Source organism: Micromys minutus, assembly GCF_963924665.1.
Source record: "Micromys minutus genome assembly, chromosome: 1".
Taxonomy (NCBI): Eukaryota; Metazoa; Chordata; class Mammalia; order Rodentia; family Muridae; genus Micromys; species Micromys minutus.
This window is the reverse complement of record NC_137969.1, coordinates 118,761,956-118,789,101: the sequence shown is the minus strand read 5'-3', so window position 1 is coordinate 118,789,101 and position 27,146 is coordinate 118,761,956. Positions and strand designations below refer to the sequence as shown.

Sequence of the window (27,146 nt, the reverse complement as noted above, 5' to 3'; positions counted from 1 at the left end):
GGAAGACGGGCATTACCCTGGAGGACTCCTACTCCCAGAAGTCAGAATGCTGTGTTTGCTGAGCCACAATGTTTATATCCTTACTCCTTTGTTTCTTCAAGATTTCTTCAAACATATTTTATTTAAATAATATATGATAGTATACAAAATTTATGCCAGAACGTAGTTTTGAAATGTTGTGCTCAGTTTACTATGAGTAGCATTCCCCCGGGGAAAGACATTATTGTTTTATTATTAAAATTGATAGAGAGATAGGTGCATAGAATTTTTATTTTTACAAGTAAAGGGTTCCTCTTTAAAAGAACACATGCATTTCATAAACTAAGCCCCTTCTTAGGCACTTTGCCAGCTGCTTTGACCAGGCTGTTCCTCACTCGTCCCCACAGACCTGTTTCACAGGCACTGTCATTTCTGGGGTTCGATCAGGAATATGGCAGGACCTCATGGTGACAGCACAGATTTTGAGTTTGATGGACAGGCATCTCTGCTCCAGTTCTGCCTTAGGACAGCTATGTGAAGGCCAAGGAATCAACCCTTGTGCAAGCTGTTTCGGCATCCTTGGAGTCACAGACCTTACAATTCACAGTTGCTGTGTGGGTCTAGAGCAATGCTAGAGGCACAGCCAGGGCACTGACTAGCACATGCTGATGCTTTCTGTTGTTTCATCATCCTGCTGAGCTTACAAAGAAGTTTTTATTTATTCAGTTACACTGAGCTGGGTCGACTATGGGCTGTTTCACTATTCTACAGCATGTCCGCACAGCCAGCACTGAAGAAAGGTAAGGATAGAAGAGGTGTGTGAGGACCAACTGTGCTCCTAGCTGCAGCGTTACATGGCAGTCTCCACATTTTCAAGTCCTCCTAGATCCAGAGCATGATGTCCTTCATTTTGACCTTCCCAAAAGCATCCTAGGAACTGTAACCCAGCTCTCCTTAACACTTCCTGCAGTCAGCCGTTAGATACTCCATCTTTCTGACCTTGAGAAAAGAGGACCAAGATGGCTCTCCAAAGCTCATGTTAGACTCCAGTGGGTGCTGAGTTTCCCTGCTGGAATGATTAATCTCCTATAAATGCTCTGAAGAATTGGCAGTGTGACAGCCAAAGGTGACCAAGCAGTCTGGCTCCTCCTGGTCTGCACTGGGTTCAGCTGAGGCTCAACCCTTTAGACACAACCGTTGGGTCTAGAGAGGTAGAGGTGTGTCTGCACTCCATGGAGACACTGATGAGAAAGGGCCCCTGGCCATTTGGGTGCCTCTGGCATCTCTGAGGACAAGATAACTAAGAAATGGTTGTTCAAGATTTGTTCTAAAATCAAAGCAGAAAGCACCTGCAAGCTGAAGACAGGAAGCCTTCCGAAGGGTGTTGCTAGCTGCCAATGATCAGCTCTGGGGCCAGCTGGATGGACTCAGGCTGAGAAAATGGAGTACACTGAAGAAAACTCATACCTTGGCAGAGTTTCTCATAAGCCAAGGTTGTTGCAAGGTTGCCCACTCATGGCCTTCACCGTAATCTTGCAACCTTGACTCTTGGTAGGCTTCAGGCCCACCTGCCTGCCCCAAGTTTTGAAGTCAGTAACAGGCCTGGATTGAGTAGCTACAGAGGGGTCTCCTGTTGGCACTGGGGCTGTGATTCTAGTGACATACTGGAGATAGTTGGGACATGGTGTTTGTGGCATGGCTGAACTTAACAAGCTGAGACACTGGAGTTCCTTCATGGGGCTGGTAAAAATGACTCAGAAGAAGCATAAAAGCGCTTACTGTAAGAACCTGTTGATCTGAATTCAATCTAAAGAACCCATGTAAAGGACAGAACTGTTCTGCCTCTGCAGGTGTGAGCCTGTGCATACACACATCTTACACATACATCATTCACACACACATACACTCTCACACCCATCTACACCATGCTCATACATTATTGAGTCTCTCTCTCTCTCTCTCTCTCTCTCTCTCTCTCTCTCTTTCTCTCTCTCTCTCTCACACACACACACACACACACACACTAATAATAATAGTAGTAGTAGCAGCAGCTGCAGCAGTAGTAACAATAACAATTTTCAAAGTGAATGGTCCATGAAAGGAACCCTTTTTATTCATAGTCACTACTACATTCGCAGATGACATGTTTGCTAGAGGTGTCAATCATTAGAGGACATCAGTAGGTGGCCACCTAATTAAAGAAATCAGGCTAGGCATAGAGCTCATATTTAAGACCCTGAGTTCACTCCCCAGCAGCAGAATACAAAAACCAAAAACCAAAAACAAACAAACAAAAAGGTAGCAAGAGGGATCCATTGCTAAATAATATTTAGAAATGTACAACTTAAAAAAGTTAAGCTGGCCTTCTGGTGGCAGCAGTGTCTTCCAGTAACTCATCAAAATGACTAACACAAAGAGAAAGAAAGAAGAATGGCACTCACTATATGTTCTCTAGTCACGTGGAATGGGCCTAAGACACACGAAGTTGTTCCTTTGGCCACACACATGAGAATCTACAGAAGGGTGATGGTGTAGACATCAAGGGAATGGGCACTGTTCAAAAAGGATTGACCCATAAGTGTCACCACAGCAAAATTGGAAGAATCTGTAGTGTCACCCAGCACGCCCTGGGCATCATTGTAAATAAGCAAGTTAAGGGCAAGATTCTAGCTAAGAGGGTCATTGTGTAGACTGAGCACATCAAGCAGCTTCCTGAAGTGGGTGAAGGAAGCCAATCGGAAGAAAAGGGAAGCCAAAGAGAAGGGCACCTGGGTTCAGCTGAAGCGCAGCCTGAGTCACCCAGAGAAGCCACTTTGTGAGGACTAACGGAAAGGGGTCTGAGCTGCTGGGGCCCATTTCACACAAAAGGAATATAGGACCTGGAATGCAAAATGAAAAAAAAAAAAAAAAAAGAAAAGAAAAGAAAAAAGGAAATGAAGAAAGTTAAATTGGTGTCTGTTGCAGGGATTTCCCAGCACCTCTGAAGTATCAACATAAATCCTAGGAGAGGAATCATGCTCTGTGTGACGCATTTTCCAAACTTACTTGGAAACTCTCTTCCCTTCATACAGTTTCAATGGCAGACGGTTGGCCTATAGAACACAAGAGTTGCTTACATGTATGTTCTGCTTTCTTTCCATGACCTAATGCTGTCTATAAACAGAATGCACATCACCTGGAAATGCTACCTGTAAGGCTGGAGTTGTCCCTGACATCCATCAGAGGGGAAAGAAGCAGGGTTTGTGTGTGCTGAAGCACTCTCATACTAGGAGACTCTGTGCCTTCCTCAGAGAAAATACAAACGGTATTTCTGTTTTCTCAGGAGGTCATCAGTACTAACTGGTTAGGACATGAGTAAATATTAAATACCTTTAGGACATGACCTGTGAAAGGTCAGCCACAGCTGAAAGCAGTCAACTGTGAGAAGTCTACCTTCTGAAAAAGTCTAACTGCACGGAAGATACGTGTACCCCTCCCACAGGACACCCATTTAGCTAGTCAAGGTTCAGTGGTGACTCCGGCAGTGTGGACAATTCCTTACATGATCCAAGCCTCTCTAAACTCATCTTGCTACTCCAAAACAATGCAGTGTCGCACAAAGTGCTAAATGTTTGTATGTCTACAGTGCTTGTCTTAACAGCAAAAATGCCCATCCCTAGAATCATGGGTAAAGTATGCTCTACACACGTGATCTAATTTCATTCAGCCAGAAAAGGGAAGGAGAACCTGATGCAAGCTCCAACACAGGGGACCCTGTGCTCAGAGTAGTTAGCTCTCTTGGACACGTACTATATGATTTGACTTATACAAGGTCTCTAGAGGACCCAAATGGATAAAGGCAGAGCATGTTGGATGGCCAGGGCTGGATAGAGACACAGGAAGATTACAGAAGGTTCAACTGGAGAGATGAAAGGCCCTGAAGGTAGAGTGTGACAATTCCTACATAATGTGAATGTACTTCTCACCAAGAAACCACACAATTTAAAAACAGTTAAGATGGGAAAAAAGTCTCACTATCTACATCAAATACAGATGCATAGTATTCCAAAAACCCAAGTTGAAGCTTTTGCAGACAGCCCTAGAACAGGCCCTGTATCCAGTCTTGTTTGCCGTCTTCCTGAGAAATGTTTCAGATCTAGCCCATGAAATACAGCAGCATATTCTGCCACTGGCAGGCCACCAGAATGTCATTTGCTGTCTGCAAAGGTCCTTTGGCCTCGTTTGCCCTGCCCAACAGTAGAAAGAGAAGGCAACCTATTCCACTCACATGGTTACCCACTCCACCCAGCCTCTTACAACATCCAAGACAGGTTATCCCAGATTTCAGGCTCTGTTCAAGTCAGCAGCTTTTCTCCCTCTGCTTTAGTGCCCAGTGCCAGAGTCTAGGTGGCCCTGCTGGGAGTCATCAGCACGTGTAAGGGTTATGAAATGGGAGGCAGTTGAGCTAAGGCTGAGAAAGAGGAAAGCCACATGTGGGCTGGACACTGAGCCAGAAAGAATGGGGACAATGCAGGGGCAGGTCCTTGGGTAACCTCTGACACACAGTGGTAGAGTTGAACCTTTATCATGGGTAGCTATTAAAATCCAACCTCAAGCCAAGGGGGATTCCGGGTTAGAGCATGTGCTTAGCATGTACAAGGCCTTGGGTTTATTTCTCATCACCAAAAGACTTCCAATTCACTTAGGGCTTATGATGGATACTGTTAACTGCTTAAGTATCTAGGAGTTGGTGTGGTAGCATATGCCTGTAATTATAGAATTTGGGGAGCAGAAGCAGGAGAATCTTTGTGAGTTCAAGGTCAGCCTAGTCTACATGTCCTATCCCAGCCAGGACTATACAATGAGATTTTCTCTGAAACAAACAAAACAACAAGCAAACACACAAAGGTCCTAATCAAGCATATTAGCCTAAGAACCAGCCTTTCAGAATATGCCTCTTGAGAGGACTTGAGGCTTACAAGCTATTGACCAGTCTCTAATGAACAGGTTTGAGACAGGAGAAATACAGAGAGCAATAGGGTCAGTTCTAGATACCAGTCATCCCTTTACTTAATTAGCTAAGGTTAGTTGCCCCAGTGTTTTAGATTTGGAGAGTAGGGTTAGAAAGAAAACTCTAAAATAGAAGACATTTAAGGAGATCTAGGAAGCATCCTAAGGCGAGATGTCAAACAGCCTGGAGACAAGTTGAGTCAGAGGAAGAAGGTCCTGAACTAAGGATATAGAATGGCCTGGCATGTCTGAGACAAAGGGGCCATTTGTTAGAGTTAACCTCAATTACATATTCTGGCCCATAGTCCATCCTGCTTTAAGACTGAAAGCTAACTTTCTAGCAAGGGCTAGAAAGATGGCTCAGTTGTTTGCTTTTCACGTAGAGGTTCTAGCAACCATGACAGGCAACTCGTAACTACCTGTTACTCCAGGTCCAAGGGATCCAATGTCCACTTCTGACCTCCAAGGTCTGCTAACCTTACATGCATATATCTTAATAACTCATGTAAATGTATGTTCTTAAAAATAAAATATATTTTTAAAGTTTACTAAAGAGAAACTGGAAAAATTATGTAAGGTATTATTCAGACTGAGTTTCCTTATCTGAAATTCTTGGGACCAGAGATTCTCCAAGTTTGGGATTTTCTGTTCTCTACATTTTAAAATATTTACATTCATATATCAGAAGAGGCTCAATGCTAAGCACAAAATTCACTTATGTCTCATAGACCGCATGCATGAAAGGCTTGAAATGTTACTGTATAACATTTTTTATAATTTTGTGTCTGAAACAGACTTTAATGGTCTAGAATTTTCTACTTGTCCCATCATGTCAAAAAGTTTCAGGTTTTGGAACAATTTGTATTTAAATTTATGGACTTTGTATTTTTCAATCAGGTATTCTCAACCTGATGCAAGTGACTGCATGGTTATATTAAGAGGTCTACTGTAAAGTCCCCACAGAAAGGACTGAGTTGGAGGCCAATCAAACACACATTCTGCAGAAGGGCTCCTTCCACATCCATCACGGCAGAAATCTCCACGAAGCCGCACGAACAGTGCTTTTTCCCCTTTGGAGAATAGGTTCCAGTCTTGAACAATGTGCCATGGCTGCTCAGTAAGGAGTTGGTAGCCCAGGAATGAACTCAGCTCTTTTGCACTGGGCTCAGTGTTTCTTGTTTACTTCTGCCCTAGGCATCACTGGCTACACACCTGCCTCTCTCTACCGTGCAGGCAAACTCCTCCAATCACTGCAACTTAGAAAGAAGGTTATCTGCAACTCAAATCTCATACTGAGTTCAATATGCTCAAGGTCCCCGGTGTAACTCACACCACAAAAAAAAAAAAAAGACAAAATAAATCATCTTCTTTTGCTTCTTTGATAAATGTTGCTACTGTTGGAAATATCCCAATCAAGGATCCAGACTCTGAGAAGAAGACCAAATTCCTGGCCCTCGTCCCCCAAATAACCTCACTTCCATGTTGTTAGCAAGGCTACTCTTTGGCCACCTTGGACCTAAGGAAGGCAGAACTTGCAGTAGGTCACTTATCTGTCTTTTCTCTTGAGCACTTTCATTTCAGTAGCCTGAGGAGAGCATCATTTAGAATATTTGGAGATTCTACATCTATACAGTTATCTTATTGGAAGAGCAACCTCAGTTGCTTAACCTGCTTTGTAAGGAGCACAGTCCCAGTAAGGGTAACACACTTACACAGGCACAAAGAAGCATAACACTCAGACTGGCTCATAAGTCAGAGCAGATTCTTGGATATTTCAACCAAATGGGATGCCTACCTACCCTCACTGCTCTCTTCGAGGATACTGGGTGGTATGTGAACTCAAAGGCAGCTGGCTTCTCTTACACTCATGCCCACTCAGGCAGTACTTCCTTTATCCCTCTTGAACTTAGCAAAAGGGTTCCTGCAGGGCAGGTTTTGTTAGCAAAAAAGTCTAGCCCCTTGCTCACTGGAATTGCCCTACAAACAGGACTATGTAGCCCTTTGCGTTTTATACAGGGCTGCATGAGAGAAGGCATGGCATCTGCGTTGTCTGGAGGTTTCTCATCCCCGAGGTGTTTGCCCTTGCTGGGTAATTTGCACAGAGCAGAGGATGAAGAGGCTATGAAAAAAAGGGCTGCCTTTCTCACTGCCACTGGCACAGGATGAAACTCCACCCGATCAGCTAATACGCCAGCCTGAGGTCACACAGAGCAGCTGCCTGGCGGCATGACTTCTAGATGTGGCTTTTCCCCATTCGCAGAACAGCATCAGTACTCGGGGCCTCTCCCTCAGCCTTGGAATCACAACTGTGTGTGTGGGGGGCAAGGACTCACGCCTCTTAGGGGTGACTTTCTCCTCCCCCACAGCCCCTTCTCATCACATCACATCACTGAAGAGACGGAGAAGAAAGCTTGCCTGGCTCATAAACAAGTCATGGTATCACATAGCTGGCCCGATTCTGCCAATCAACCTGTACCTATCGGAACTGAAGAGTAAGAGAAATAATAGTCATGAGGAGTAAAAAGATGAATAGGATGAGGATTCCAATATTTAGAGAGGTCTATGGGCTGAACAACCAAATGCACAGCAGCATGTGAGGAGAAATGCACAGTATGGAAGGCACGCGCAAGAGGGCAGACAAACCTTCATCAGAGTTTCACACTCTCCGTTCAGCAATGAATGTTAAACAGATATAGATCATGGCTTTCGGGAAACAGGAAGGAGGTCCGTGAACTGGGAAATAGAGGATTTGAAGTCAGGGGTATACAGAGCCTATGTGATATGAAAGTCAAAGCAGAAATACTAGCAATGAAAGGTTTGAGTAGGGCTGCCAGTAGAGACAAGAAGTAGGGGAAGGAGGCTGGGGGAGCGAACCAAAACTCGGGGAATATGGAAACTCCATACAAAAGTCTGCTCTAAAGCTCATCAAAAAATAATAATAACATCTTGTTTGAAAGGAGATACCCTGTGTGAATGGATTAAAAACTGTTTCCAGAAACCACAGGTTACCAAGTGAAAATCCACAAGCCTTTCTATGAGTTGTTGGTAGGGGAGGCCCCTACTGCTGAAGATTGTCAACTATATTATTCAGCTGTGAACTCGGAGCTACAATATCAACCTGTCAGATAGAATGCACTCACTGATACAATAGAGGCATGACTGTGCAAGGGTAAATAATACTTTCCAATTGGATTTCAAGCCTGCTTCACAGGTATTGTAAGCCTGTTCAAGAGTCTCTGGCTGGGGAGATCACATAGGGATCTATAGGGAGGCTATTGTTGCTTTTCTTGATTGACATGTTGTGACTACCAAATTGCCTTCTAAATATCTATGTCAACTCTGATAAGAGAGGCTTCATTTCGCAATGAGCAGCAACTACTGCAGTGACTCATAACTAGTCAGGGTGGTGAGAATGAGTGACTGTTGAATGTTCAGCCCTAAGCATCACTACCCTCCAAGGAACATCACAGAAGATGGTGCAGAAAGAAACCAAAAGCAAGAAGAAGGGATGGGGTGGTCTGGAACTCTGACCTCTGGGTTTCACATGATTCCTGTACTCATGAGCTCACAGCAGCTACCGTTACTAGAACAAGATTGAGTGTGGCAGCGTAATATCCCCTGATGGGGGAGGGAAGGGCTCACAAGATCCCACTGCTATCTGGGGATCTACAGGCATTTTTTAACAGTTGCCTGAAGAGAGACGTTTTCTTCAGTGGTATACAACTGGTAAGTTGCCCACTCTCTTGTAAATAACCCCTAACCCATGTTCATGTGAGCAACCCTAATAAAATTAATAGGCTCCCCCAAACCAAACAGACAGACAGAGAAATGAAAAGCACAAGAAGAGGGACAAGGGAGTTTGAGGGTATTGGGAAGAAGAATGGGAGCACCAGGGATCAGAGGAGACAAGACATAGTACTGGTGGGTGAATACGATAAAAAATACATTCTATATACAAATGACAGCATCATAATAAAAACCACATCACTAATGCAGATAAAATGTAAAATAAACATGCCCTTAAAGAGCAATGGAGTGTATGTATGTACATGTATGTGTGTATGTGTGCGTGTGTCTAGATGAGAATCAGTTTTGCAGAAGATGTACTGCTTGTGTAGAAGAAGAAAGGTGAGCCTTATCAGAGAAAAACAAGTTCCAGGGCCTCCAATGGAAGACTGAAACAGCAAATAAGACTAAGCTTTACTTATACATTTTCTACATAGACATGCCTAGGGCAAAGTTTAATTTGCAAATTAGGTATAACGAGACATTAATGATAATTTGGAATAAAACAGAACTGTAACAATGTGTTATAATACTAGTTACCTTTTTTAAAGTTGCCTCTCTACCAAATGTAAGCTTTTAATCCTGTCATTGTTTTGAGTAATAGTTTAATAACTGCCAACACCGTGTTTCTCTTGTATGAGACACAGTAACTAAACTAGAGATGATTTAAATTGTACAAGAAAAAAAATTGGGTATAAGTTCAGGGCAAACACTGCCATTTTACAGAATGGATTTGAGCATCTTTGAAATCTACTATGCTCAGGGATGGCCAGCAAACACTGAGGAATGATCATACCATTCAGCGGTGAACAGAAACAATCAGTAATGCATGCAGAGACATGGGACCACTCTCAAACACAATGTCAATACCAAGTCTGTGGAAGAGGCAAGATGAGGCAGTGGTTGAAATGAATTGAAAGCAGTGGTTGCTGAAGGAAAAGGTTGGCTGGCTGTGGGAACAAAAACTCAACCAACTACCCTAGCATCCCCAGTGTATCCTTTTGCCCCAAGCTCCCCGATACCCAGACTGTCCTTCACCTTCCCCAGCTCCATCCACCAGGTCCCCCAATCTCCAAGTCACTTGTTTCTCTTCCACCACCAGCTGCTGCTAACACAGTGCTATGTTCATTCGTAGCTGCTCAGTAATGATCTGAGTAGCATCTGACATTTTGGATCTTGTGTGGTCCCTCAAACACCCACGTGTTAAAGTCCTGGTTCAACTCCGTGGTGCTGCTAAGGGTAGGCCTTGAAAAGAAGATGAAGACTCCAGCCCCTTCTTTTCTTCTGGCCATGCCTCATGAGGAGAGCCTCTGTCACACACTCCAGCATGATGTACTGCCCAGACGCAAGGGGCTAACTAGGGAAGAATTCCTACAATGGGACAAATCAAAACAAGTTTCTTAAGTTGATGAGCTCAGGGTTTCTGATTCATGAATGGAAGGCTGATTGACACACCTTGGCCTGTTAAGTGTGATTCATTTTAGCTTCCTCCAAAACTACTGAAAACAGGATTCATCATCAGAGCTGGAGTCCTGCCTTCTTCATTATCCCTCCCTTTGGCCACTTACCTAAGATTCTGCTTAAGAGGAACTAGAATTATAAATAGAACAAGAAGGCAAGTGAGAAATCAGTCACATTGGTAAGAATCTTGTTTGACTTCTCAAAGGATTATTAAAAATAAATCTTCAATAAAAATGAAGTAATAATTTAAACAAACAATACCCAACGTGGATCGTTGGGTGAAGGCTTATCATGCAGTAAAGCTGCAGAGACCACCAAAAAGAAAATCCCCATTTGCATGCCATCTGCTTCCACTGGGTTCACCTGGGTGAGGATCCACTCTAGTGGCCGACAGCTAGACTGATGTCCCATACTAGTAATGGCCAGTCTCACTGTCCACAGTCTCTGACTGGCTTCACTACTAACACCAAGAATGCCCAGCACATGAAGAAAAGGGTCAAAGGACCATCAAGTGGAGTGAGCAGACAGCACAGGGGGCAGCTAAGGAGGGGCTCCTGGGTGGTAGGTATAGGGGCAGTAGACATTAGTCTTGGTTAACAGCTGGCATTATGTCAGAACACAGTTCAAGAAGGGAGTTGCTTTAGACAAATTCCGAGTGCTTGTGAAAAAACTCCTAGAAGCAACACAAGAGTCTTGTTAACCTCAGTTTCTTTATAACGTGGGTTTTCTTGGAATGTGTTTTTATGCCTCTTCAGTTTACTTCAGATTAGTCCTTACTAATTTTGTTTATATATCACTATAGAAACAAACAAACAAAAACCCCATGTTTTTGCCACATGCAGCTTATGCACAATATGTGACTTGCCATTGTGACTGGACATTTTACTTATGTGACTCTTCTTAATACTCAGTATAATTGTGGGCTTTTCCACCTATGCCCTAGTCCACAAAATAACGACTCTGAGACTTAGTTATTCATAAATAAATGCCTATGCCACAACCTTTGGCTCATTCCTGTTAGCCTATAACTGAATTATCCTATATATTCTATTCTATGAGTAGACAAGGCTGGTTACCTCTCTTCAGTTTCATGCTTCTGTCTCCTTAGAGTTCCTTTCCAAGGGTTATACCTTTCCATGTCTGACTCTATCCGAGTTCCCCTCTCCCTACCAGAATTCCCACCTCAAATTTCCTACCTCAGCTAACAAGCCATCAACCTTTTATTGACAAATGATGATTCCACACAGTACTCAAGAGATTAGCTCTACAACTCAGAGTATAAATTGTCTGATGCTCTGAGTAAAGTTGGGTATCTCAAGAGACAGGACATACTACCTCTAAAGTGTGGTGCCCAACCCCAACTGATACATACATCCTTGAGGAGGTGACAAGTGTGTGTTTGTCCACCTTTGGCCCAAGTAAGAGGCTATTATGCTGAAGCTTACTACCTGGCACTGCAAAAGAAAGTGGGTCCCTGTCTTACGGAGCAAATGTCACCAATGCTAATGAGTAGCTCTGGCCATCAGTATTCCATGTCTGCATACCTTGACAGACCTCTCTTTTATTGCTGCTTGAACCACTAGGAAAACACCTCCCAAGGAATTAATTATTTAGAGAATTTGTCTGAATTAGAGACATTTTGTATACAAATACTATTTATTTCTAAATAAATGTTTCCTTCTCTGGTACCCCTTATTCTAAGGAGAAGAGCAAAGCACCATCTTTCAAGAGGTTCTGGATGTGGTCCTGGCTGCATTCTACTTATCCTTATACCCACTGATAAGTGGTCCTTACCCCTCATTACCCACAGGGTGATCCCTTTTTTCTTCCCCAGATCTTCACCTGCAGAGCAGAGGAGCCCATGTCATAGAGTTAAAACTCTCCACAGCGTGGACGGCTGCTGGGTGTGGCCAGGAGATGCTTATTTACACTACTATCAGTGCAAGCCAGACTTTCTACATTAGGGGAATCAGGGCTGGACCCAGCTCTATAGGATGAGCAGCAGTCTTAGCCTCTATCAGCTAGATACCAATGGCTGCCATGACCCCCCACCCCCAGACTCATCCAGGTATGACAACCGAATAAAGAGATTAGATGTCTCTAGGGGGAATCATTCCACACAAAATCACCCATGGAGCATCTTTAAACCACAGATGCCTCATGGATTTCCTGAATCTTTCTAGTAAGCCTAAGTGCTCTGGACCGACCTTCCCGATTCAGGGACCTGTACATTCCAAGATGACAACACCATTCAGACCCAAGCCTGGCATGGCTTCAAATATCCAGCGGCTTCTAAAGATAAGCAGAATGCCCTTTCATCATCAACAGCTCCATGACTTTGCATTTGGGGTTGAGATGGCCTGAGTGTGGGCTATGCTAGAATTAAATCATGTGACCTCGCTCAGATGGGAGCCATTTCCCCTTGATGACTTCATTACTTGTGTCATTCATCATATCCAAGACCTGAGGATCCACACATTGGCCAGCACAGCAGGGCAGAGGACGGGAGTGCTGGAGTATGAAAACAGGGTTGTTCTCTGCAGATCTGTGTTGGTACTCCAGGGTTGTACTGCAAATGTACCTCCTGCATCTATATGTTTAAGCCATAATCCTGCTGGTGGGTCCTAACCCAGTAAGACTGGTGCCTTTTCATGAGGAGGGGCTGGAGGAGGTGACTCAGTGGTAGGGTACAGGCTTGGAATGTTGGAGGCTCTACATGCTATCCCAGTACAGAAAAGGAGGGAGAGATGAGGACAGGGACACACACAGGGGTTAGATGGTAAGGAGAAGGCAGGAAGGGGAACCACTTGCAGGTGGAGGTGTGTAGCGGGAGAAACCATGCCCATTTTGCCTTGATCTGAGTTTATTTCAGCAGGCACAACTGAGGAAATGCATGGTGCCTGTTTTAAGGTGCCTGGTCTCTGCTGTTTGTTATGGCAACTATATGAGCTAATCCAGGAAGGCTAACTGGAGCCTCTTGGCAATCCTGTGAAATCTGTCATTTAGCTAGCCTAACAGTCATCTGCAGCAGCATAGACCATGGGTTGCCAGTGGGTGTACCATACCACAAAGCCATCTCCCAGGGCTGCATGCATGCACAAGGAAAAGACAACATATAAGCAAGGACTTAGTCATACTGTAAGACAGGAGCTTTCCAAGTGCTTTTCAGAGGTAGAGAGACTGTGTGACAGAGACAGCATCAAGGGGGCTGTGGGCAGAATCCTGGGGTAGGAGCTTGAGGCTAAGATGAGGCTGGCTTCTCTCCTCTGGGTCTCCCCATCTTACAAAATCACCCTCTTCTGTCGTTTTCCTGTTTACAAATTTCAGAGACTCGTAGTTTACTGTGGGAGGGGTAGCTAAACTCCAACTTAGGGACAAACTCCAGGGCCAAGATGGGTGGAGTCCCATATCTGCATGCAGGCTGGGACCCTCCACACCCTGTTCATGTCCCCTCTCAACCACTGCCAGCTCCTTGGCAGAGGGAGTTCCATCTTCATCCTCTACATAAATTCTCCTGGGCATCTGATAAGACACCCCGTGCCAGGCCTTCCTGCTTCTTTCGGCCCTCTGGAACTCTTCTGGGACTTCAATCTGTCCTCTTACCTGGGCACCACTCCCACCCTACCAGCTGTGCCCACCTCTGTACCTCTACCCTCAGTCCTTGGCTGCCCGCTGTATCTGGTCCTGCACTTTACAGATATACCTACCTTGGCACGAATCCCTTCTTGGGGTCCAGGCCATCATCTATGTCACTTCCCATGGTGATAATTTGGAGACAAAGACCAGTGAAGGTCTGCACAGGACTGGGAAATTGGCTCTAACAGGGAAAATGAGAGAAGCTGCACTAGGTATCTTCAGGAGATACACTCAAGTTCACAGTCATGTTGTTTGTGTTATAAGGGGAGGGGGCATCCCAAGTGTAAAAGCCACGTACAAAAGTCTGAACATGATAGGGTACATTCAAAGCAGAGTTCACCTGAAGAAAGATACTGACACAGACTACAACACAGAACCTTGGAGACATCTGCAGCAGCATACGACAGTTGCAAGGGGACAGATACTAATCTCCATTTATGTGAAATACCTAGAATGGTCAGAATCATAATAAAAGAAAGTAGGATGGTGACCTGGGGCGGGGTGGGGGAGGGCAGAGGATGGGAAATGACTGTTTAAATACAGACAAAGCTATAGCTGAGATGAAAAAACAAAACAAAACAAAACAAAAAAGACCCAGTAAGATTACACAAACATGTGAATACACATAATGCCACATACTTAACATGGTCATACTTAACATGCTCAACATACATAAGGATGGGCAATTTTGTAATGTATGCTATCAATATTAAAACCATGAAAACTTTTTAAAACTTATGGGATAACAACTTTGTGTTTACTTTAGATATGATATATATATACACACACACAGGTGCCACTAGGGATGTCCTCAATGTGTGACAATCAAGGGTACTCAATGTGTTAAGTGTCTTTTAAACACAGAGAGGCAGCTTCTAATCTAACCTGGGAGGAAACTCTCTGAAGGGCAAATTACAAATATGAAAGCATAAACCATAATTCAGCATGACCTCTGGGAACCTCTCTGACAAGAGGTAGGACTGCCAGCTGGCAGGATCATACAAAGGGATGACTCTGCTTCTGTCCAGTTCAAACGTAAGAGCTCGATAAACACTTCCCTAGCATTGCTATGACTTAACATGCTCTGCCACACGTCCCTATGACTCAACGCTTTGGCTCCTTAGTCCAGATGCATGAACGGCCCGACTGCCTGGCTTCTGCAGCCCTCTCTGGCATGAATGGCTCCCTGAATCCTTCATGTTGTACAACACAGCTTTACCCACTAAAGACCTGAAACACACCTGCTAGGGCTGTGCGATGCTGTTTCCTGGCAGAATCGGGCCCCTCTCCCAAAATGAGTTTGGCTTCTTACCAAAATGTAGAAAAGGATGTGAAATACAACAAAAGATGTGTGTGTGTGTGTGTGTGTGTGTGTGTGTGTGTGTGTGTGAATATAAGTAAGTAAAAACGAGGCAGACAGAGCTGGGAAAACCTCAGGGTTTAGAGTTTGCTTAGTTCTACAACAGTGCCATCTATATGTGCGTGGGTGCGTGAGGGCATGTATGCATGTGTGTATGCATGTGTGTACATGTATGTGCATGTGTGTGTTTCTTGACAGTGATAGCCTAGCAGGCTCAGAAGTATCCACGCTTGGCCTTCCACTCCGCAGTCACTGTCCTGGTATTTTACTACACTGAATGCACGTTTGCTCTGCACACAGGCTCTACAAATTATGGAGCTGGTGCCAATATGGTGATAGAGGTGGAGGTGAGAATTTGTAAAATTTTTCCCAGTTTCTGACATCCGGGGACACTTTCCAAGCTCCTTGGGTGACGTGCAACTAACACTGAGGGTCATTTTAAATTATTCCAAAAGAGGCCTCGGAAGGTCCTTGCCACTAGCACGCCCAGTTTGAATGGCCAGGTAAGTGACAGGCTGGGTGTCTGAGAAGGAAAGGGATACCTGCTAAAGCAGTTATCAACTAAATCAGCAACACTCAGTTATTCTCAATGAATTACCAAAGAGGTCTGCCTCTAATCCTTCACCCCAGCCGGAGAAGAACAGGTCCCACACCCAGTCACTGTTCCAGAGAATTCCCCCACTCAGGTAGCCCCATGCCTGGTCTAGAAACTGCCATCCCCTGCTCCAGGTTGGGGTTGGCATGAAGAGTAACAGAGCAAACCTTTGAACATAAGGATGAGAGGACAATGAGGTCAAGGATGAGGGGCAGGAGGGGACAGTGATGTCAGGGCTTCTGACAGGTCCCTGCCCGACTTGGCTATCTTGGATACCACCCCACTCACCATGGTGTATCTTTGCAACAAACTCTGTTTTGGTTTGCCAGTGTGATTTGCAATGTTGTTCTGTTCCTTATAGAGCGAGTGTCATGGGAGGTCTGTTGGAATATAATACTGTGCAGGCTGGAGAGTCTAGCACAGCAGTGATGGAGTCCAGGGGAAGTCTACTCTTATCAGTTCCATAATCACCACCCCTTCACAGAAGCACAGGGCCTGGTCATCTCTGGCCATTTATGCGGAGGGAGGTATGCCACTGAGAATGGCCAGTCTTGAGTCAGATGAGCAAAGAAAACAAGATGACTAACTCTCACCAGCCTAGAAGTCAACCATTACTGTGACCAAAGCCAATGGCTTTGAGAAAAACTGCCCAGAGTAGGACTCCAAGGTGCAAGTGTCCTGCCTAGAAACTCACTCTTCTTTCCACCTAGCCCTGTAGTGGGCTACTGTCACCATGGTCACCTCTCCCAGTGCAGCTCAGTCAGATATGAGAGTGTGCTGAAGTCATTCTCCGCCCCATGGCATCTCACTCACGGCTCCCTTCTCTCATCTATACTGTGAGCCTCAGGCCCTGTGGCTGTTTAGTTCTCAGTGACCTGTTTAGTTCTCAGATTCTACCAGCCAGCCAACTACAAGAGGATCTTTGGTAACCTGGCTGCTCACATCACTCTGGGTACAGGATTTCTGTGTACAGGGCACACCTAGCTCTCCAGAGAGAGACACCCCACCTCTATGCTCCAGTGAGATAAAGCACCCTTCCAGGTATGGCCTATTACCTCCTCCATCTCAGGGTTTCTCATTCCAGGAGCTCTCACCCTGCCAACCAGGCACGTCCTGTTTGTCAGGTGGAGGGGTGGGGCAGTGCTTCCCAGGTGTTCTGTCCTCTCACCACCTGGAGGTAAGGCAACAGGTACCCCACCCTGACAATGAGGAAACTGGAAAGAATAATCTAGATTTGATAAGTTGGTTCCAAGCCAGAGCACTGACTGTGGGAACCACACCCACCAATTGAAAACACTCCCTTGTATGTCAGCAGGCCATATTCAAGGGGTTCAAATGTGTACAGTAGGAGTTTGTGGGTCAAAGACCTCTAGTGGGGAGGCAAACAGGATGCATCCTGAGTGTCTGTCACCATCACTGGGAGGAGTTAGTCAGATGATGGCTGAGCCCACTTGAAGGATGAACAGGAACCAGTGGGTGTTAGAATGAAGGGAAGGGTGTTTGACACTGATGGAACAGCTTAAGTAAAATGTTGAGGATGAAGAGGGGTCAGCTGGGCGCTAGAGAGGAGCAGTGCTATAGGAGAGGCATCAAGGAGGAATGGACGGCTAGGTAGAGCTGAGGTCAACGCCATGTGGTCAATGTAGCAATGACAGGGAGCCGAGAGGCTACAAGCAGGACAACCACATCACACACTTTTATCTTAGTGTCGCTGGGTCTATGGTTTCAAAGGCAGAAAGATGAAGACAATTAGGGGTCTAAAAGGTCAAGGGGGTGAAGGTTAGAAAAATTTGCCCAGAGGCAAAAAATTATTCATATAGAGTCCTAGAACAGTGCACCTTGATGTCACAGCAGTCCAAGTGTGTGCTTAGGGGCATCTCCTATGCCACAAAAGGCAGTGGGTGACAAGAACTGGACATCTCAGCTCCATTTTCTGTAAACTAAAGACTCTGGACATGAGATGACCCAAGTGGTCTCTGCATGGCCTCAGGGTACAGTGACAGTGGGCAGCAGAGGTACATTCTACCCCAAAGGTTCCCAAATGTGCTCTTTCAGCCTTGTAGAAATTTAATTAGTACCCTCTCGTTTTCAACTTGAGAGCAAATGAAATGTTAGAATGCTCCCAAGGCCCTGCATTTTCTATCTATGCCCCAGAGAAGGGGGTCAGGTCCTCCTGTCCTACTACAAGATGCTCACTGTCAGGCTAGGATTCAGAGCTTCTGTATAATGTCCCACTGCCCCCTCTCAGACTCCTCCTTCTACTGGCCACCTTTCAGGAGCAAACACCGGATACCCGAAGGGCTGCATCCTCACTGAGAGTCCATAGCAGCTGCAATGTTTGGACCTAGGCCCTCCTCACTCTACCTTCCTGTCTGTCTGTCTTTCTCCAACACCCATGCCATCACCTCTCTGATCAAGTTCACATCCCTGGTGAGCTGTCTTCTGCAAACTAAACTGGCACAGCCCAGCCCATTCTGCACACCCCACCATCAAACCTTGGTGCTCCAGTGAGAGAGAACTTTTCAAAAACATGAACTCTCATCCCCTCATATCCCCAACGCTGCTAACTGCACTGATGGTTTTCTCCTTGCTCTAGAATTACAAAAACTGTTCTTAACACGGGTTGTGTGTTCTAGCTCTTGTCCCATTCCCACACTGATGATGAATAGCCTCAAGTGCCCGAATGCCACATGGCCCTTGCACATGCTGTCTGCCCTCTGGGAAGCATGCTGTTCTCTCCTCCCTCAGTATTCACCATCTTCAGTCCACCTCAGATACACCAGCCTGTCTTTGTCAGGTTTCTTTGTTCTGGCTTTTTATTCCCCTTTCTTTCTGCCAGGCCTGTGAGGGTTGAGCTCTTTTCACCCAGCATTATAGCCCCAGCACACAGCACTGTGTCAGGTTCAGAATACATATATGTAAAGAGGAAGGAAAGAAGGAAAGCCTGAGGGGTAGGAGACAGGCTTGCACATTTTACATTGATAAATGCTTAATGACTGGCTTTCTGAAGAAAATGCCAATCCCTGCTCTGTGGTGTTTGCCAGTTTCCATGGTGTAGACACCCCTGGGTGGCCCATTGGGAGCCACCAACATTAAGTTACTGAATGTGAAGATGGGCAGAGATGCCCACAGTGGCTCTGGTATGCCAACCACTGGTAATGCCAGGAACAACATTCAGAAAATCCAGTATGCTTTTAAATGACAAGGCTTTTTTATTTTATTTTTTTGACTTAGTTCTACCTTGGATTAAAAGCCAATATGAATCACTACTTGCAAAAACTGCTACTGACAGAAGAGGCTCTTGAAATGGCTTCCAACCATCACACCATCACATACTATTCAGAACAAGATGATGGAAGGGGAAAGGTCTTGCAACCCTGGAGGGTGTTATGTTCCCTAAGGGAGGGGTTTAGGCATCTTTACAGGTTCTCAGCTCTGGCCATTGCACTGCTGAATTAAAGGCTATAAGCAAGTCTAAGTCTGCACAAAATTTGGATTCTACCCCTGTCTTAGCATTTCTCGAAATGTACCCTCATCACACCATAAAAACAAAACAGAATTGCAATGGCAAACTGAGAGTAAATGAGGTCAGAAAGATATTAAAAGAAAACATGGAATTTCCCCCAGTCATCCAGGACTATGGAAATCATAAACCTAACAATACAAAACTCGGAAGCCATTGAGGAAAGTATTGGGGTTGGTCTGGTGATGCTATGTATTCAAATGCTAAATAGTGTTCTCCCAAATCTGGTTGCCTCCAACGAGATCTTCATGTGCACCAAGTGATGCTATGTAATCTTGCTCTCCAAATTAATTGGTCAATAAAAGACTAAAGTCTGTGATTGGGTAGGTAGGTTTTCAGTTACCTGGCTGAGGGCCATACATAGAGGCAGGAAAAAAAGGAGGAGAGGGAGGAGGAAGAGAAATAAGAGGAAGAGGAAGATGATGATGTTGGTGATGAAGGAGAAGAAGAGGAAAAGGAAAAGGAGGAAGAAGAAGATAAAGAAGAAGAAGAGGAGGAGGAAGAGGAAGATGAAGAGGAGGAGGAGGAAGAAGAGGAGGAGGAGAAAAAGAAGAAGAAGAAGAAGAAGAAGAAGAAGAAGAAGAAGAAGAAGAAGAAGAAGAAGAAGAAGAAGAAGAAGAAGAAGAAGAAGAAGAAGAAGAAGAAGAAGAAGAAGAAGAAGAAAGAAGAAGAAGAGCCACAAGAGGAGATAGACCTCAAGCACATGGCCACAAGAAACTGTAAATAGCAAGAGACATAAGGCGGGGATGTAAGTTAGAATGGCTCCAAAAGCTGCCCAATCTAAGCTTACATTTTGCAGATAGAATACCTCAATTGTGTACCTTCTATACTGCTAGCTAAAATTTATAATCTTATTTACAGGAAAGACTAAGTTGCTTGACTCCATCCAAACCAAGCTGTGTGTACAACCTAACACTGCAAGAAGAATGAGAAGCTCCAGTAAGTAGCCAGGGCAGGCCAGTCTCAGAGTCATAGCACTGCTGTCAGTCAGGAAAGAGAGAATACTGGCAACTCTCCAAATTATGAAAGGTGTTGGGAACAGGACCACACAAACTCTTGGTGAGCATATACATTGCCAAGTTCTCTATAAGGAATATTCAAGGCACAGTAGGGGTTTTAAAACTTTGCTTCTATGAGTGCAAAGGTTTCTATGTGTAAATACATACATAAAACAGTAAAAACTAGGAATGACCCTGATGCCTTCTTAGCAAGTGACTAGTTAAACAAAGTATGTCCCAGTCACACAACAGAAATACTAAGCACACATCAAAGAGAACGAGGGCTTTTGATATATTGATGTGCATTCAACTCTGGTAAAAACAAGAGGTAAATATATGATTGAAAATAGAATGTTTTTGGAAGGATACAGGCAATTTGGCCACCATGGTGAATCTGCGGAACAAAGAAAGCAAGCAGTCTGACTTATTCTATAGCCTTTTGTTTACTTGTTTGTTTTGTTTTATGCAGCTTCTGTGTAGGTCTGGCTGACCTAGAACTCATTATGTAGACCAAGCTGTCTTCACACTCACAGACACCTGTCTGCCTCTGCCTGAATGCTAGGACTAAAGGCATTCACTTTGTATACTAGTCTAGACATGCAATGCATTATCTATTATAGCTAATAAAAATTTGCATAACAATGTTCGCTGTTGTATTTTATATATCATAGAAAAGCCACTACTGAAACAGCAAAATCATACTAGAAAAATAACTCAAGAAATTTTAGTACATCAGCAAGAATGTGAAATTAAAAATGTGTCTAAAGGACTAAGAGAGATGGCTGGTCAGTTAAGAGCTCTTACTGCTCTTGCAGAGGACTGAGTTCAGCTCCCAGTACCCTTGTCAGGCCATTCAGAACCATCTGTAAGTTCACCTCTAATGGATCTGATGCCCCTTCTGGCCTTCATAGTTATCTGCATGTGAGCACACACACACACACACACACACACACACACACACACACACACACACACACACACACGGACGGGTGGGGGGGAAGAGGCGTACATAAAATAAATCTTTAAAAAAATAATGTTTTTAAGGACTGCTAAATACTTTTAATATGATACAGAATAATGGCAGATTCTATTAAGTAAACACTCTGGAAGAGTAAAAATATGCATATGTGTTAAGCATTTCAAAAGTGGAGACTAGTTACTAGTTTAGGATAACACTGTGGACTTCTTAAGAAACACTATTACCACTGCAATGATAGTAAAACTTAGTTTTAGTCTCAATTACATTGTACTGAAGTCATTTTAAATAACTTCAAGAAAAAGGATACAAATTACTTGTCAGGATATTAAACAGCTTCCAAGACAAAGGTCAGAACTCTGCAAATTCATGAGAACAGGAGCTGAATGCACAATTTAAACTACAACCACTGGAAAAAAGAAGAGCTTGGGAAGGTGTTGTCTCCTGACCAAATTCTGGAGATTACTCAAGAAGGCAGTGAGTGTTAGCAGCCAGCAGTACTCATGTGGAATGATACAGGATGAGTTGAGTTAGCTATTAAGAACAACCCATTTACATTCATGGAGGCCCTCTTTTAATTAAAAAATATTTATCAAAAATCTCAGAAGCACAAGAAACTTTGGGCTGCAGCACAGAGAATGAGAAAAGGGGGCCACAAGAGCCTAGTCCAGACCCACCCATCTTCAGGATCCCAAACCTGCTATTCTGGGGAAGGGATCTGTGTGATTCATCCTCTCAAAAAGGCATTGACATCTCTACCCAGCATAAAGCACAGAACGCTAGAATAGAGGTAAGAAAGTTGGCTGAGTACCTGCTTCCTATGAGGAACCATTCAAATTGTGTTTGTTTTCTGTAATTAATGATATTGGTATGTTAAGATTGGCCTTGGGTTGCTATTAATAATCAAGGGGAATAATTCATGTAAAATGTTCCAGAAACTACAAAGAGCTGCACAAAAATAAAGGTGGTGCCAACATCATCACCACCACAATCATAATTCTGAAGAAGTGGTAAATTCTATGGTGAAAAATCTGGTGTGTGTATGTGCATGTGTGTGACAAATACAAGGACCAATAAAGATACCAGGACAAGGTGGCACACACCTTTAATCCCAGCACTCAGGAGGCAGGGGCAGGTGGATCTCTGAGTTCAAGGCAAGCCTGGTCTTCAGAGTAAATTCCAGGATAGCCAGAGAAACCCTGTCTTAAGAAAACCAAACAAATCAAAAAAACAAAACAAAACAAAACAAAACAAGACACCAAGAGTGATCTTAACACTCAAAACCACCCAGAAGACACTGACTGAAGATGTACCTCAAGATACATGCATAGAAGCAGAAAAGTTCCCACTAAATGCAATCTACTAGTGAGATCAAGGTGGACTAGGGGCCACAGTGTGCAGACAGAAGTACCTCACATCTGCTAAAGGTGACAGTGCATCCACCATAGGCTGCATTAGTGGAGGCATTCATCAATGTCCCTTTTGGGGTGTATCATGCACTTTCTGGTTGGCTCTGGCACCATGTACTCCATGTAGCATTCAATATGGCAGACTTTGTTATAAATGGAAGAGATAAAATAGGTGGACATCTTTCAGCCAACTAAGAAACTACTAAATAAAGGTTTAATCCCAGCACTTAGGAGATAGAAGAGGAAAGATCTCAAGGTCACCCTGGTTTCCAGAGTGAGTTGTAGGACAGCAGGAGCTACACAGTGAGTCTCTATCTTGAAAACAAAACAAAAAAAAAAACAAACAAAATGACAATGAAAAGAAACAGAGGAGTGGGGAGGAGGAAAGAAGGAAGAAAGGAAGGAAAGGAAGGGAAGAAGAAAGGAGGAAGGAAGGAAGGAAGGAAGGAAGGAAGGAAGGAAGGAAGGAAGGAAAAAATGTGAATTCCATGTTGGAAAACCAAGCATTCTCAGGAGTGAGGGAACAGACATGAGAATGTTTAAATGTAATTCACCAAAAGAAGGGCAGGCTGGCTTGCCTGGGACAGAGCTCCACTTGTGGAAGCGTTTAAACTGAGAAAGTAAGAGCATGTGGAGTGTAGTCTCCAGGAGAAAAGCTCAAACCCCAGGAGGCTGTCTTCATTCTAACACCCTGGAACTAAATGCTTTCTTATAGGACAGCAATTATGTGATGTCTTCCTAACCAACAACTAGGGCCAGAAGGGACACGGCTGTGTCTCAGGAACATACCAGCTTCAGGAGTCACGCTGAAGGCTGAAGCCCGAGGGAAACAAGACACAGGACAACTTCCCCAACCCTGAACTTGTATCCATTGACAAAAGTGAAGACTTCCTCTGTATCCATCCACTGTGTTCACAGTGGAGGGACGCTTGACTCTAAAATGCCAGCAGCATCACAGTAAGATTTCTACATTTGTGCATATACACAGGATCCAGTGAGCAAAGTTAGCAGAGGAAGACGTCTGCCATAGACACAAAATGTGCTGGAAAAGCTCTTTCAAGCATTGTTACCAAGCAGAACATGGTGGAAGGACAGCCTTCCAGCTGGAACATATTTGTCTGTGAAAATCAATATGTCCTTCCTCGCCTTTACAGTATGGAAAGTATACCTCTAATGTCTGTGCACAGGCCTCCATTCCTCAGTGCCACCTTGTTCATAACATGTAACTACATAGGTGTGTTGTCAGGAGCCTCCCCTCCGGAATGCTAATTTTAAAAACTCCCAGATTTCCAATATAAATCTATCTACTCTGTTTTCAAGAACTATTTTTGTTCCAGCTTCACACCACGCTTGGCAGGATATGAGGAGCTGTCTCCAGGTCTGGCTGAGAGAGTAAAGGTCTGTTTGGTCCACCTGCTAACTCCAACTTGACTCAAGTACAAAGCACTCCGCGCGCACACACACACACACACACCTTCAAATCATTATTCTTCCTTTACCTGAGAAAGGGGCTCCAAATACTTGGCAGGGTTACCAAATCCTTATTCTGACAAGCATACATGACAATTTAAGTAGTTGTCTTTTTAAAATGGTTTCTGCTGCTAAGCATTAAAAAAAAAAAAAAAAAAAAAAAGGAAAGAAAGAAAGAAAGGAAGGAAGGAAGGAAGGAAGGAAGAAAAGCATTATTGCCCATTGCCCACCATGAATGGGAATCAGTTACAGAAGCTCCACCTTTGGAAGGAGAGGCTGTGGGGGGGGATGAGTCAAGATGAGACAAGCTAGGAGGATCTTCTCTCAATTATACTGCAGAGCAGAGGGATCACTAAGTCAGACAGTTTGGTTCCCACAGGACACAGCATTTTCTGGCCAGGTTGGTACAAGATTAAAACAATGATTATGATGATGTAAGAGTTTCATCTTACAGATCCATGAACTACAACTGTTTACTAACACACAATGGTTGTAGAGCTGGATTCCACCCACACAATTATAGACTGTCCAAAACCCATTCTCACATTTAAACAAAGCATTTCAAACAGTTGGGAACTGCCCTATTTCTCACTGCACTGTTTAAACTGCTAAAGGGACAGAAGCTACAGATGTTTCACAAATTGCTTAACAAGGTGGCATCCAGTATTTCTTACAGGCCAAGAAAATGAAAAAAAAAAGGGTACCTGAGGTCATGATTGTCTAACAGTACTGCCCATTTTCTGGGGTGACATACATGTCTCGAAGAACATTCCTGCGGTATTACACAGAATGCAAGACCTTTGCAAAGGGCAGAGAGGAGAAAGTGAGAACTCTCAATGCCTCAGACCAGAGCAGCTGATGTACAGGAGCAGCGATAACATTCTGCAAGCTTCCTACATCCTTCCTATGCTATGGGACTATTTACTGAAGTCCCGAGAAAGCATTTGGGGGAACACCCTGACATTGAAGTCTGCGGTCAGATCTCTGGAAAGGACAGAGCATGGTTGGGATGGGGGTAGGGTAGCAAGGGAACTTTTCAAAGGGCTCTGCTTCTTTGTCTGTAACTTGGATTCTTCAACTGCCTTTAATCTGTTTAAGGCACGTGTGGGGTGGCTGACGTCTGCTGGAAAGAATATCTCAGAGTAGAACACTATTTTTCATGGATAGGGAGTTCGTAGTCGGAGACAGAGACAGGCCGCCTTTGGAAAGAAAACAGCTACGTCCTGGCTCCAAGGAGCAGACCTAGAAGAGGAATTGAGTCTTCCAAGGCCGCTGCTGAACCATCAGTGAGTCTGACACCTAGCAAGAGGAGAGGATTTGAACCTTTTGGGGGGATGGGCGCCCTTTCTATATGTGTACTGGGACAGGAGTTTGGGTGGAAATTAGAAAAGGCTAAATCGGTTTCTTTGAAGCGGATGCAGCGTCACGAGCACCGCAGAGGGCGGCAAAAAGCCTTGGCTTTACAGCCAAGCGAGAGCATCTCCTTTGGGGGGACAGCCGGGAGCCCAGTCAATGCGGGGGTTTGTGCGTACACTGGCTAATATTTCGGGTTCCTCGGCTGGGTAGTCTCGGACCTAAGTGCAGAGAAAAAGATGAAGCGCAGAGCAGAGGCGACCGAGGGTCGGGAGAAAAAGGTTCACAAGAAGAACGCGGGAACGCAGCGGTAGTGGCCCTTACCTTGCTGACCACGTTTTGGACGAGGCCAGTGCGGATGCCGTAGTCCCACGCGTGGCAGTCGCAATTCGAGTCGTTGTTCCCCTTGCCTGGAGGGGACGGGAGGGGTGGCGTGTCGCTGCTGTTGTTTCGGTTGCTTGTGGTCCCCCAGGAGGCAGTGGGGAAGGGGGTGGCCGAAGGGCTGGTCCAGTTACCCATGTCACCCCATCGGCCGGTGACAGTGGCACCCGCCAGCTCGGTGCCTTTGCCGGCCCCGTGGCACCAGAAGTTAGGCTGGTCCAGAAGGAAGGAGTCCGAGAACTGGCTGAAGCCGATGAACAGCGCCGGGATCCAGGTGAGCACCACCAGGGTCTTCTGGTAGCCGCCGCCCAGGCCCCCGAGGAAGGGCAGCACGGAGCCATCGTAGTCCAGCAACAGGAGGCTCGGGGCGGTTGCTGCCGCGCAGCAGCTCGAGTGCGGGCCGCCGCTGGGGTGCAGCGCAGGCAGCGGCTGGATCTCCGCGCTGCCGCCGGAGCCCGCGCGCCCCCCGAGGGGCGCCGAGGCCGCCGCGTCCCCGGGCGGCAGGGAGCCGTTCTCCTCCGCCGGGGCCGGCTGCCGTCCCGCACCGCTACCCGCCGCCTCGCGCCGCCGGTCTATCGCCATGGCCAGGGCCCGCGGCGCCCGCAGAGGCGCATAGAGCGCGGCGGAGCTCGGCGGGCGCCCGGGCACAGCGCCGCCGCCGAGGAGGAGGGCCCGCGGCCGGAGAGAGTGCTCCGGGCCCGGCGAGTCAGGCCACCCCCATGTCACCCGCGCACCCCCGCGCCCTGGGCGCCGGGTAGAAGCCGTTCGAGCCCTCAGCGGCCGCGGCTCATCCGCGCCGCGGCCCGGGCGCCCGCCGCGCTCCGAGGCTCTCTGCTGCTGCTGGCCGACTGGGGAGGAGGAGGAGCCGGACCCGCGCCCTTGTGGCGACTCGGGGCCCTGCGGGCGCCGGTGCGCGTTGCGCTGGGGCCGCCGGCGGCCGCGGGTTAGGAGGTCCTCCACGGACTTCGGGCGCTCCCGGAAGCCGCGAGCTCGCAGCCAGCCTGCGGAGCCCGCCGCGCTCTCGGCTCACCGAGCTGGCCTCCGCCTCCCGCCCCGGCCCGCCCCCTCTCCCCCCGCCGAGGTGGAGGTAACCACGGCACCTGCTGCGCCGCTCCTGCGCACGAGCGCCCCCTCCAGTTGGGCCGTGTCGCCGCCGCCCGGACAGACGCAGGGGCGGGGAGAGGGACACCCCGGGCGACGCAAGATTCCCGGCTGTCTCTGGGCGCAGGG

General features: G+C 45.8%; 1 protein-coding gene across 2 annotated transcripts in view; it reads right to left on the bottom strand.

The window, feature by feature from the left end:
• SLC22A23 (solute carrier family 22 member 23) overlaps positions 1 to 26,601 on the bottom strand; it is a 155,524-nt gene extending 128,923 nt beyond the window's left edge. For both annotated transcript variants that reach the window (XM_080938682.1, XM_080938683.1), the window contains exon 1: positions 25,860 to 26,601. In XM_080938682.1, coding sequence (XP_080794808.1) covers positions 25,860 to 26,498 — 639 coding nt within the window. In that variant the 5' untranslated portion in view covers positions 26,499 to 26,601. The remainder of the gene's footprint in view (positions 1 to 25,859) is intronic.
• Between the last annotated feature and the right edge of the window lie 545 nt (positions 26,602 to 27,146).